General features: G+C 46.3%; 2 protein-coding genes across 3 annotated transcripts in view; both read left to right on the top strand.

Annotated features, from left to right (window-relative positions):
• The window catches only part of GCC2 (GRIP and coiled-coil domain containing 2), a 35056-nt gene extending 32670 nt beyond the window's left edge, over window positions 1–2386 (top strand). The window contains exons 22-23 of the mRNA XM_061432534.1: window positions 149–350; window positions 683–2386. Of these exons, the coding sequence (XP_061288518.1) occupies window positions 149–350; window positions 683–753 (273 nt within the window). The 3' untranslated portion in view covers window positions 754–2386. The remainder of the gene's footprint in view (window positions 1–148; window positions 351–682) is intronic.
• An 8711-nt stretch (window positions 2387–11097) lies between these two features.
• Window positions 11098–13422, top strand: part of LIMS1 (LIM zinc finger domain containing 1) — an 82783-nt gene continuing 80458 nt past the window's right edge. Inside the window, exon 1 of one of the 2 annotated variants that reach the window (XM_061432530.1) lies at window positions 11098–11226. In XM_061432530.1, the coding sequence (XP_061288514.1) occupies window positions 11195–11226 (32 nt within the window). In that variant the 5' untranslated portion in view covers window positions 11098–11194. The remainder of the gene's footprint in view (window positions 11227–13422) is intronic. The other variant, XM_061432531.1, reaches the window with a different exon arrangement.

The raw sequence follows: 13422 nt of genomic DNA, 5'->3' as shown, positions 1-13422 counted from the left end.
GGACACTGCCTCCAGGAAGCCCTCCACACTAGCTTGTGTGTCCTCGCCGCACCTTTGTTGTCGTTTTAAGGGCATTTCGGGGGAAAAGAAGGAGACACAGTGTTCATCTTTCATGTTAACCCCTTTCCCCTCGCTTCTCTGACACCAGCTTCTGAAGAGTGAAGTCAGGCGGCTGGAACGGAACCAGGAGCGGGAGAAGTCGGCAGCCAACCTGGAGTACCTGAAGAACGTGCTGCTGCAGTTCATCCTGCTGAAGCCGGGCAGCGAGCGGGCGCGGCTGTTGCCTGTGGTGGACACCATGCTGCAGCTCAGCCCTGAGGAGAAGACCCGGCTGGCAGCCGCCGCCCAAGGTGGGCAGGGCACCAGACAGGGTTGTGCTGTGGGCCAGTATGTCCTGTGCTTGGTAGGAAACACTGGCTCTGCTTCCTGGGGATGGCACCATGTGTGCATCCCTTCCACGTAGAAGGGAGCACGCAGTGTCCAGTGTGATCTCCAGTTCCTTGAAACTGGACTTGTGACCCTAGTTTGGGTTCTCCCTGTGAATTTGGTTTCCTTCTGTGCTGTGCTGTGTGTCATGTGTCAGACGTCCTTGATCTGACCCTCAGAGGAAGACACTGGGTGCTGTAGGCCTAAGGCAGGCAGGTGTGCAGCGTAGAGAGTAACCTTCTGTTTCGCCCCACAGGTGAGGAGGAGAGCGGGTCCCGCTCCTCGGGCTGGGCATCCTACCTGCACAGCTGGTCTGGACTCCGGTAGACTGATGGGAGAGCGCTGTTTATGAACCAAATAGTCTGTTTGGCAAAAAAGGCTTGTATATGTCACTGTCATTGTTTGGTCCGAAACCATGTGTATGTAATTCATATCTCCGTGTGTGTATCCGTGCATGTGTCAGATGAATTGAAGAGGCTCGGCCCATGGTGAACGTCCAGCAGTTGGAGTGTGGACATGGCCGTGGCCCTGAGACTCTGTGCCTCTCCATTGCCTCCAGACCCAGGAGCATCACCCTGCCCTCCTCTGGACTCTCAGGCTGCCTGAGTCAGGGCTGTCCTGTGAATTCTGAAGTTAAACTAAATTTTGGTACCATACCAGCCAGAATTTAGACTTCTAAAAGAGTGTTGTAAGACCATTTATCACAAGATCAGACTGGAAGGTCGATTGTTATCATTGACAAATTATTACAGAAAACTTATGAGTTAGAATGTGAAGGAAGACGCTTTCCTGGTAAAGCTGACGTGTTTATGAAGGAACATCAAGTAAATGTGCTGCAGTCCACCCCCAAGTCTAAGTTAACGTGTGACTGTTTCCTTATTCCCTTTAAAACTTCTGGGTCTGGGGGCGATGGAGAGGGCCCCACTCCACCTGCTGCACGTTCACCACGGGCTGAGCCTCTTCAGTTCATCTGACACATGCAGTGTGTGGACACACACACAGTTTTGGACCAAACAATGAGCTGTTCTGTTTTCTCCAAAGTACGTTATCTCAGACTGGTTCTGTGGTCACAAGCCCTGGTCACTGTGCTCCCAGATGGGGCGCTCCTGGGGAGCCTGCCCATATTCCTTTTGTGCTTCAGCAGCCTCTATACCGGCGTCTGTCTGGGGAATTTGCTCAGTTTGTCCAGAGAAACTTTCCAGTGCCCTGGCTGTGTCACTCGGTGTCCTGTCCAGAGGCAAGCTGGTGCTCACAAGTCCCAGCACACCGGTCACTCACATGCTGCGAGGGTCCCCGGGCTATAGCTCCTGGTGGTGGTGGTGGTACTTGGCTTGATGCCTCTGAATATTCTGTGGACTGTGTCAAAAACATGTCCTTAAATCATCAATGTGAACACTCTATTTTTAATATCTATTTGTTAAAAATCACCTCAGTATGCTCTATGAAGTTGTTTCGGCTTCTAGTCCACCCTGTGATCTTCGGTCTCAGCTGGTGAACTGACTTTGTATTGCGGTTACGGGAACATTGGTTTCCAGTTTACTTTAACTGAAATTTGCTGCTGACATGTTGAGTTTGTTCTTTAACAAATAATCTCAATATCTGACATTCCTCTTATTTCAGAAGAACAGACCTAACTAGTGAATGTATTAATGAAAATGCTTCTATTTCAGAGCTGACTTCTAAGAATTTAGTTTTTTTACTTGATAAACTGTGAATATGAGTATGCCAGAAGCATACCAGGTTACTATTATAATATTTAAATAAATCTCACTTTCTCTCTGAGTCCAGGCTATCAACCTGTTTTGAAATACGGGCTCTACCTATGGACATAATAACAAAAATGTCTTGTATGATCAGAAATTACTACTTCAATTACAGAAGGGATCCCCCTTCCTGGTTTCCGCAACGAGAGGAAATGTAATGATTATTTTAATATTTCTATTAAATGTGTTAGACTGTATGTCACATTGTTAACACCTACTCTTCTGTTACATTAGCCTCGGCCTCCTAAGGGTCTTGAGTTGGTTTATGAAATGCATTTTGGGATCCTTCTCTGCCATCTTGACCAGTCAGGACCTTGGACCCCCCCAGTGCTGGGCTCAGGGGCCTCAGGTTGCCTCGGGGTCCTGTGCGTCCAACACCCGCCTTCTGGCTGAAGCTGGAGGCCACTTGGCCCTTTCATGGGTGCTTCTCAAGTTCTGCCCTCTGTGGTGTGAGGGTCTCCCATACTACGAGCTCTGCTTACATTCCAGACAGTGTACATGGAGGCTTACGTTCCTTTAAACAGAAGTGAACCACTCAGCAGCAGAGCAGGGGTCCTGTACCCCACGGTAGCTAATGACGAGAGTGAGAGGTCCCATGGAGACATGGCTTTGGTGTTCAGTGAACAGAGCACATGAAAATACTCACATGTGGTTAGTAGGAACTTGGCAGTGGCACTTGGTGCAAGACTTCTGTTTCATGTCTGGAAGGTTTCATGTCAAAATCAGTTGTGGCAGGGATTCCCCGATGGCTCAGTGGTAAAGAACCTGCCTACCAGTGCAAGAGATGCAGGTTCGATCCCTGGGTCGGGAAGATCCTCTGGAGAAGGAAATGGCAACACACTCCAGTATTTTTGCCTGGAAAATCCTATGGACAGAGGAGCCTGGCGGGCTACAATCAAGTGAAAGTCACTCAGTCATATCTGACTCTTTGTGACCCCATGGACTGTATAGACCATGGAATTCTTAAGCCTAGAATACTGGAGTTGATACCCATTCCCTTCTCCAGGGGATCTTCCCAACCCAGGTATCAAACCAAGATCTCTTGTATTATGTGCAGATTCTTTGCCAGCTGAGCCATCAGGGAAGCCCAAGAATACTGGAGTGGGTAGCCTATCCCATCTCCAGCGGATCTTCCCCATCCGGGAATTGAACCGGGGTCTCATGCGTTGCAGGTGGATTCTTTACCAGCTGAGCTACCAGGGAATCCTGGAGTTGGTGGGGTGACAAAAGAGTGAAACGTGACTGAGTGCACACGCACCCCATGCCACTCAGTCAGCTGTAGCTTCAGAAGAGAACAGCTGACTGTTCAGGAGAACAGCCTGATAGAACTGGCAGTGCCTTCCAGCTGATTTCACCAATGGATGATAAAGAGCATTTGGGTGTTTATGTATTGGTTCACCTGCCTGCAAAATGTGATTACATGGGAAAAAGAACCAAGTCCTGACATTGAGTTGTTACTGTTTTAAATAATAGGCTCTTGTGAGTTGAACACTGAATACGGTGTGGAAATGTGATTTCAGTTCAACAGTGCAGGTAACTGCCTGGTCTCCCATGGAGGACGGGCCCACTCCCACCCACGTGGTGCCCCTATCACGTGAGTCTGCCCTCAGCCTCCTATCTGGGGACAGAGGCCACCCCCCTATAAGAAGGCAAGGAAACCTGGCCATAGTCATCTGGACCCAGATGCAGGGTTCCACCCTAGACGAACCAATCAGTGTCTGACTCTGCAACCCCACGGACTGCTGCATACCATGCTCCCCTGCCCTTCACTATTCTCCCGGAGCTTGCTCAAACTCACATCCGTCAAGTCAGTGATCCCATTGAACCATCTCATCCTATTGTCCCCTTCTCCTCCTGCCTTCAGTCTTTCCCAGCATCAGGGTCTTTTCTAACAAATCAGCTCTTCCCATCAGATGGCCAAAGTATTGGAGCTTCAGCATCAGTTTTTCTAATGAATATTCAAGGTTGATTTCCTTTAGGATTGATCCTGTAGTCCAAGGGACTCTCAGGAGTCTTCTCCAGCACCATAGCTCAAAAGCATCAATTCTTCAGTGCTCTGCCTTTTTTATGGTCCAACTCACACCTATACATGACTACTGGAAAGACCAGAGCTTTGACTACAGTTTACATGCCACACAATTCATTGTTTAAAGTCTACAACTGAATGGCTTTTGTGTAGTCATGGTGTTGTGAAACCATCTCCATGTTAGAAGTTTAATCATTCCAGAAATAAACTCCCTACCTATGGGCAGCCTCTCCCCCACTAACCCTCCCACCTTTGACAGCCACTGATCTGCTATGCAGATGACACCACCCTTATGGCAGAAAGTAAAGAGGAACTAAAAAGCCTCTTGATGAAAGTGAAAGCGGAGAGTGAAAAAGTGGGCTTAAAGCTGAACATTCAGAAAACGAATATCATGGCATCCGGTCCCATCACTTCATGGGAAATAGATGGGGAAACAGTGGAAACAGTGTCAAACTTTATTTTGGGGGGCTCCAAAATCACTGCAGATGGTGACTGCAGCCATGAAATCAAAAGACGCTTACTCCTTGGAAGGAAAGTTATGACCAACCTAGACAGCATATTCAAAAGCAGAGACATTACTTTGCCAACACAGGTCCATCTAGTCAAGGCTATGGTTTTTCCTGTGGTCATGTATGGATGTGAGAGAGGGACTGTGAAGAAGGCTGAGCGCCGAAGAATTGATACTTTTGAACTGTGGTGTTGGAGAAGACTCTTGAGAGTCCCTTGGACTGCAGGGAGATCCAGCCAGTCCATTCTGAAGGAGGTCAGCCCTGGGATTTCTTTGGAAGGAATAATGCTAAAGCTGAAACTCCAGTCCTTTGGCCACCTCATGCGAAGAGTTGACTCATTGGAAAAGATTCTGATGCTGGGAGGGATTGGGGGCAGGAGGAGAAGGGGACGACAGAGGATGAGATGGCTGGATGGCATCACTGACTCGATGGACGTGAGTCTGAGTGAACTCCGGGAGTTGGTGATGGACAGGGAGGCCTGGCGTGCTGCGATTCCTGGGGTTGCAAAGAGTCAGACACAACTGAGCGACTGATCTGATCTGATATCTGTCTGTAGATTTGCCTGTTTGTGTAATTCCTGTTACATTGCAACTAACTTGTTCCTAATCTCCAAATAATAACCAGGTAAGATTAAATGAAATGATACAGTAAGAGGCTGACTCAGCAGTGTCTGGTATGTAGGACACATACGATAAATGTTAGATGGTTTTAATTCCTACTTCACATGTCTAATTAAAGCTTCCCAGGTAGTGCAGTGGTAAAAGGATCTGCCTGGCAGTGCAAGAGACACAAGAGATGCGGGTTCAATCCCTGGGTCAGGAACATCCCCTGCAGTAGAAAATGGCAACCCACTCCAGTATTTTTGCTGGGAAATCCCATGGGCAGAGGATCCTGGTGGGCTACAGCCCATAGAGTCGCAGAGAGTCAGATACAACTGAGCACATACACACATCACATGTGTAATCACAAACTAGTTTCAGTGCATTCTGGTTGCTGTCACTACCAAGGAGATTAACATCACTGTTACCAGTGAAGTTATTATGGCTATAAATCTTTTTCTGAGGGATGTACTAAATTCTAAATGCAAAATTAAAGATGCCAACATCAATGACATTTGGGTCATTATGGTTACTCCTTTCCTAATTAGCAAAAGCCATCTTTTATTTTTTAAAGCAATTAAAAATGTAGGACACATACAATAAGTTGTTAGATTTTATTTTCCACTTCACATGTGTAATTCAGGCTTCCCTGGTGGCTCAGATGATTAAGAATCTGCCTGCAATGCAGGAGACCCAGGTTTGATCCCTGAGTTGGAAAGATCCCCTGGAGAAGGGAACAGCAACACACTTCAGTATCTCTGCCTGGAAATCCAATGGACAGAGGAGCCTGGCGGGCTACAGTTCATGGAGTCACAAAGAGGCAGACACAACTGAGTGACTAATACTTTCACTTTATCCAGAATATTGCAATTTCAGCTGGCCATGTTTCTTGTATCTTTCTTGGTAACTTAGAAGAAAATGCATTTGGTTTTTGTATCGACTTTAAGTGCTATGCTGTTTCTTCACCTGTTTGCTACTGGCTAGATACAGGGTGTGCTTTCCTTGAGGGGCTCTTGAGAACTGGCCATGGCTTCCTGTTCCTTTTTTTTTTTCACCCCAACTGGTTACCAGAAGGCCACACTCCCTGGACAACCCTTCTGTTTCCACTTCAGTCTTTATTCTCACTAACTTCCCAGAGGGAATGGGTCTGTGCATGAAGCCTGACCTACCAGGCTTCAGAAAATCTCCATTATCTTGGAATGTATTTTCTGGTTGCTTTGTTTGAGCTTAGGTGTAATTGTGACTCACCGCACCGAGGAGAGGAGGATGAGGACAAAAGTCTGGTGGAGCAGACAAGAAAACAGAAGACGCCACAGGCTTTCAGAGAAAGGGATTTTTTTAAAAATTAAAATTTATAAATATGAAAAATAGTAAACCGACCTGTACCATGTCAGGTTCTAGAAAGAGTTGCCATCTGCTAAGAGCATTGTTTGTTAATCACAGTTGATTACCTTCGATAATCTTATTTGTACACAGAAGCATGCTTTTTATTATTTCTCTTATGATCAAAGTAGAGGTTAGAATTAAGACCTATTCTGAGCAATCTAACAGTTTATTTCAGTGCAATTTAAGATTATAAGAAGACACTCTTTGCAAATAGTGAAATACAGTTTTTCACAAAGTTTGAATCTGTAGCAGTCCGTGGAACAATGTATCAATGTACTTTCTACATCAAGTGTAATTAGTAAAGCTCTACATTTTGTGATATAAAGTGATCCTATTGTAAGCTGAAAACTCATATTCAGCACTGGATGGTGTCCAATGTTTAATTCCTGTGATTCAGTCTGAGTTTCTGACTGAGATCACTCTCTGGCCTTGCACGTTTCTCCTGGGACCCATAAAATATGGAACTAACTTAATTTCATGACTGTACTATTTCTGCTTCCTTTCCTGGAAAAGGAATCATTCAGATCAGCTTTCAAACTGCCTTACAGACGACAACTTTGAAATATTTTAAAAGGAGCTCCTCTATTCTAGAACTGCTCTAATACAGTAGTCACTACTCACATGTGGATATTGAAAGACTGAACTGTAGTTATTCCAAACTGGGATATATTGTAAGTATAAAATATACACCAGATTTTAAAGACATATGAAAATAACTTGTTTCTTAGAGACAGCTAAAAAAATAGAAAAGTTCTGGCAGGATTGACCAAGAGGAGAAAGAAGACATGTATATAAATAATCTCATTAATAAACAGGAGACATATAAGAGATAGGGGCTTCCCAGGTGGCACAGTTGGTAGAGAACCTGCCTGCCAATGCAGAAGACACCCCGGAGGAGGAAATGGCAACGCGCTCCAGTATTCTTGCCTGGGAAATCCCACGGACAGAGGAGCCTAGCAGGCTACTGTCCATGGTGTTGCAAAAAGTCAGACACAACTGAGGTACTGGGCAGGCACACATATAACAGATACAGTAAAATTTTAAAAGATAGACTAATATAAACAATTATGTGAAATGATTTTGAAACTTTGGAGATAGAACTAATTTCTTTAAAACTTGAAATTTACTCAATATACTGTTAGCCTATGATGATTGTGTAGAATTTAAAAGCTTGAAAAATCCTGTAACTGGAATAGAAATTGAAATGGTGCTTAAAATCCGAGTTCTCAAGAAGAAAACACAAAGTCCAAATGGGTTTGCAGTCATGTTCCATCAAATGTTCAAGTAATAACTGTCCCAATTTGATAGGTTCACTCAGGCAATAAGAAATATTCTCCAAATTATTCTAGGAGACCAGCATAAGCCCTGATAAGCTTTTCTCTTCCCTCAAATGGCAGCATACCATTTAAGCAAACTTCCCCCATTGTTTTATTTCCTAACTTAAAATATATCTTGGAGGTGGTGGTTCAGTTGCTAAAGTTGTAGAAGTCATTTTTTATTACTACGAAGCATCTGTCTTTTTTAACTGTGGTGAAATACACATAAAATTGACCTTAAACATTTTCAAGTGTGAAGTTCAGTAGCATCAAGTATATTCACATTGTTGTACAACCTCCAGGGCTTTTTCATCTTGAAAAACTATAAGTGTATCTGTCAATCAGAACTCCTGACGTCCCCTCCCCCAGCCCCTGACGCCCACCATCTACTTTCTGTCTCTGAGTTTGACACCTCTGGGGACCCAGTATTTGTCCTTTTTCATCTGACTGACTTCACTCAGCATAGTGTCCTCAAGGTTCTTCTGTGTTGTAGCATACATCAGAATTTCCTTGCTTTTTAAGGCTGCATGATATTCCATTCTGTGGATGGACTCCATTTTGTGTATGCATCTCTCCATCCATGGACCTGTCTCCACATTTGGCTATTGTGAACAATGTTGGGAATGAACATGGGTGTACAGATAGCTCCAACTCTTCAGATGTCTGCTTTCAGTTTTTTTGGATATATACTCAGGAATGGGACTGCTGGATCATATAGTAGTTCCATTTTTAGTTTTCTTGAGCTTTCATACCCTTTACCACAGTGGCTGCAGCAACTTACATTCCCACCAAAAGAGCACGACGGCCTCAATTTCTCCACCAAAACAACATCTTGGTCAACACATGTTGACAGCAGCATCACCCTGGACAGGTTTCCCTGGTGGCTCAGACAGTAAAGAATCCACCTGCAATGCAGGAGACCTCAGTTTGATCCCTGGATGGGGAAGATTCCCTGGAGAAGGGAATGGCAACCCACTCCAGTATTCTTACCTGGAGAAACCCATGGACAGAGGAGCCTGGTGGATTACAGTCCATGGGTTTGCAGAGTTGGACACCACTGAGCAACTAATGCTTTCACTTCACTTTCCTCCTGGACAATAAGGTGGTTCTGATTTGTATTTCCCTAATGACTAGTTCAAGCTGGTTTTAGAAAAGGCAGAGGAACCAGAGATCAAATTGCCAACATCCACTGGATCATGGAAAAAGCAAGAGAGTTCCAGAAAAAAACGTCTATTTCTGCTTTATTGACTATGCCAAAGCCTTGGACTGTGTGGATCATCTCTATTGTGATCCACAATAAACTGTGGAAAATTCTGAAAGAGATGGGAATACCAGACCACCTGACCTACCTCTTGAGAAACCTATATGCAGGTCAGGAAGCAACAGTTAGAACTGGACATGGAACAACAGACTGGTTCCAAGTAGGAAAAGGAGTACGTCAAGGCTGTATATTGTCACTCTGCTTATTTAACTTATATGCAGAATACATCATGAGAAACGCTGGGCTGGAAGAAGCACAAGCTGGAATCATGATTGCCGGGAGAAATATCAATAGCATCAGATATGCAAATGATACCACCCTTACGGCAGAAAGTGAAGAGGAACTAAAAAGCCTCTTGATGAAAGTGAAAGAGGAGAGTGAAGAAGTTGGCTTAAAGCTCAACATTAAGAAAACTAAGATCATGGCATCTGATCCCATCACTTCATGGGAAATAGATGGGGAAACAGTGTCAGACTTTATTTTGGGGGGCTCCAAAATCACTGCAGATGGTGACTGCAGCCATGAAATCAAAAGACGCTTACTCCTTGGAAGGAAAGTTATGACCAACCTAGACAGCATATTCAAAAGCAGAGACATTACTTTGCCAACAAAGGTCCATCTAGTCAAGGCTATGGTTTTTCCTGTGGTCATGTATGGATGTGAGAGTTGGACTGTGAAGAAGGCTGAGCACCAAAGATTGATGCTTTTGAACTGTGGTGTTGGAGAAGACTCTTGAGAGTCCCTTGGACTGCAAGGAGATCCAACCAGTCTATTCTAAAGGAATCAATCCTGGTGTTCTTTGGAAGGAATGATGCTAAAGCTGAAACTCCAGTCCTTTGGCCACCTCATGCGAAGAATTGACTCACTGGAAAAGACTCTGATGCTGGGAGGGATTGGGGGTAGGAGGAAAAGGGGATGACAGAGGATGAGATGGCTGGATGGCATCACCGACTCGATGGACGTGAGTCTGAGTGAATTCCGGGAGCTGGTGTTGGGACAGGGAGGCCTGGTGTGCTGCAATTCATGGGGTCGCAAAGAGTCCGACACGACTGAGCAACTGAACTGAGCAACTGAACTGAGCAACTGAATGACTAGTGATGTGGAGCATATTTTCATGTGCTTATTGACTATTCTTTTTTATTTTCTTAAAAGATGTGTTGTAAGTAGAAACTGTGATTATTTAATGTCTTGGTTAAACAAACTTTCTCAATTGCTCTTAAAAGCAAAACTGCATTGGCCCTCCTGGTAAAACTGTTGTGGCCATTTCTGTACCACTGCCGCACGCCCGCTCTGCCCCACCCCATTCCTTCTTAAGGAGCAGCTTTACCCGCTGGGCTAACAGGGTTCTCTGGAGCCTTTCCTGAGGACCATCCTAGAATGGGGTCTGCAGCGCTGCTGAGACTCCAGGAGTGACCCCATCGCCAGGACCTGGTCAGAGTTGCGATGACTTCTCAGCACCGACACCGGCCACCTCCGCGGCCCACAGATTGGAGTGTGGGGACGGCGGAGCACGAGGGAGGGTGAACCGGCCCCGAATCCAGAACCGGCTTGCTGCATGGGACCCCTAGTCCCCTGGCCAGTGTCCTCCACCGGCAGGGCGGGGCCTCGGTGCGCGGGGCGGGGCCTATCTGGAGGCGGGGTCGAGACTCGAAAGGGCGGTTCCGGGGGGCCGGGCTGGAGGTCCGCCAGTTCCGGGAGCGGGGCGGACCGGCCGGGGCCTAGGTGGAGGCGGGGGCCGACATCCGGGAGGGCGGTTCCGGGGGCGGGGGCGCTTCTTGGTGGGCGTGGCCTTCGCGGCCCCGGCCCGCCCCTTCCTGCCCCGGCGCGCAGCGAGGAGGAGCGGCGACGGCTCGGCGGCAGCGACTAGAGCGGCGCGGGGACGCGGTGCTGGTTCGCGGGGCTGCGGAGATGCTGGGCGTGGCGTCAGGAATGACCAACAGGTAAGATCGCGCGGGTGGTGAGCTCGAGGCTAGAACCGGAGCCACAGCCACGTCGGCAGTGTTGCCGCCGGGGCGGCCCCTCCCTGCGGCGCGGGCGGACAGGCCTGCAGAGCCCGGGGCCCGAGTGGACCGCGACCCGGCCCGGCGCGCCTAGCCCTGCTCGGGTCTCATGAGGCGTCCGTGAGGGCGGGGACGGCTCAAGGCTAGAGATTTACCGGGTTAGAAATGGAACAGACCTTAAAGGATATTTACTCATTCATTAAATGTAAAATGAGTCTGATCTCAACGTGTATAACGCATGGCTTCATGAAAATAGCGTTTTCCTAACAATTCAGTGCGACGACAGCCGTGCTTGTACATTTTGCAAATCTCCTAAATGTGTGCACTTCCCTGCCTGTTCTGCCTTCAGTCTGCTGCGGCCCGTTTTGCTTGAAATCCGAAGAAAACCCTCTCCTACGCAGAGATGCGGTTGGAAGAGGGATCTTTCCACGTAGTTGCGGTATTTTCTGTTATTACTCCAAAACTGGGTAACTTAATGTTTCTTAAACGTGAATTCGCTGTGGAGTCCTCAGTCTTACCGGGAGCTTTTCACTCGCGGTGACGCTGAAGTTCTCCGCGGGCCCTGAGGTTCAAAGGGGCTTGCTCCTGATTTTAACAGGCATGTTCTTCCTTAGGAAGTGTTGATTCACTGAGTTAGGCAGACCTTCCAAATGTTGACACATCTCTTTATACAGTGTCACTAAGTAACATTTGTTAATATCACTTCTCATCCTCCTTAGATCTTTAGGTTTGAAACTGTCTCTCAAGCTCCAGGCAGTGGAAAGTTTTCCAACATTCTCATTCTCAGTTGGAAGCTTGATTTTTATTATTGGTAGGAAACTCTTGTCAATTGTTTTCTTCAAATAACAGACTCGCTTTGTTTAGTTTCAAGAAATGTCTGCCAAATGCTAATCTAAAAACCATAGTTCGTTATTCTTTCTGGTAAAAACGGTAGACCATGAAAAAAAAGCGTCTGATTGAGTGGTCCCTGGGTCACCCTCTTGCTTGACCTGCAGACAATTGTCTTACTGTGGTGAGCGGCCCAAGTGCTTCATTCATCACAAGAAACAGAACAGAAGGTCAGAGGTCGAGATTTAATAACATCAATAATTGGTACTGCTTCATTAAGGACAATTTTTTGTTTCTAGAAAAATTTATTGAAAATTCAGTTCGGTTCAGTTCAGTCACTCAGTCGTGTCCGACTCTTTGCGACCCCATGAATCGCAGCACGCCAGGCCTCCCTGTCCATCACCAACTCCCGGAGTGATGCCATCCAGCCATCTCATCCTCTGTCGTCCCCTTCTCCTCCTGCCCCCAATCCCTCCCAGCATCAGAGTCTTTTCCAATGAGTCAACTCTTCGAATGAGGTGGCCAAAGGACTGGAGTTTCAGCTTTAGCATCAGTCCTTCCAATGAACACCCAGGGCTGATCTCCTTCAGAATGGACTGGTTGGATCTCCCTGCAGTCCAAGGGACTCTCAAGAGTCTTCTCCAACACCACAGTTCAAAAGCATCAATTCCTTGGCGCTCAGCCTTCTTCACAGTCCAACTCTCACATACATGATCACAGGAAAAACCATAGCCTTGACTAGATGAACCTTTGTGGGCAAAGTAATGTCTCTGCTTTTGAACATGCTATCTAGGTTGGTCATAACTTTCCTTCCAAGGGGTAAGCGTCTTTTAATTTCATGGCTGCAGTCACCATCTGCAGTGATTTTGGAGCCCAGAAAAATAAAGTCTGACACTGTTTCCACTGTTTCCCCATCTATTTCCCATGAAGTGATGGGACCGGATGCCATGATCTTCGTTTTCTGAATGTTGAGCTTTAAGCCAACTTTTTCACTCTCCTCCTTCACTCATCAAGAGGCTTTTTAGTTCCTCTTCACCTTCTGCCATAAGGATGGTGTCATCTGCATATCTGAGGTTATTGATATTTCTCCCGGCAATCTTGATTCCAGCTTGTGTTTCTTCAATACAAAATTTAACATATAGGTAAGGTATGAAGAATGACAATACAATGGATACATTATGACTTGAGTATAACCATCTCCCTTTATTTTCTTTGGCTGCACCACATAGCCTGTAGGATCTTAGTTCTGCAATCAGGGATTGAACCTGCACCCCTGCATCCCTGCATTGAGAATGCAGAGTTTTAACC

This window comes from Bos javanicus, chromosome 11 (assembly GCF_032452875.1).
Source record: "Bos javanicus breed banteng chromosome 11, ARS-OSU_banteng_1.0, whole genome shotgun sequence".
NCBI classification, from domain to species: Eukaryota; Metazoa; Chordata; class Mammalia; order Artiodactyla; family Bovidae; genus Bos; species Bos javanicus.
The sequence above is the reverse complement of the archived record's forward strand: the minus strand, read 5'-3'. Positions and strand labels throughout refer to the sequence as shown.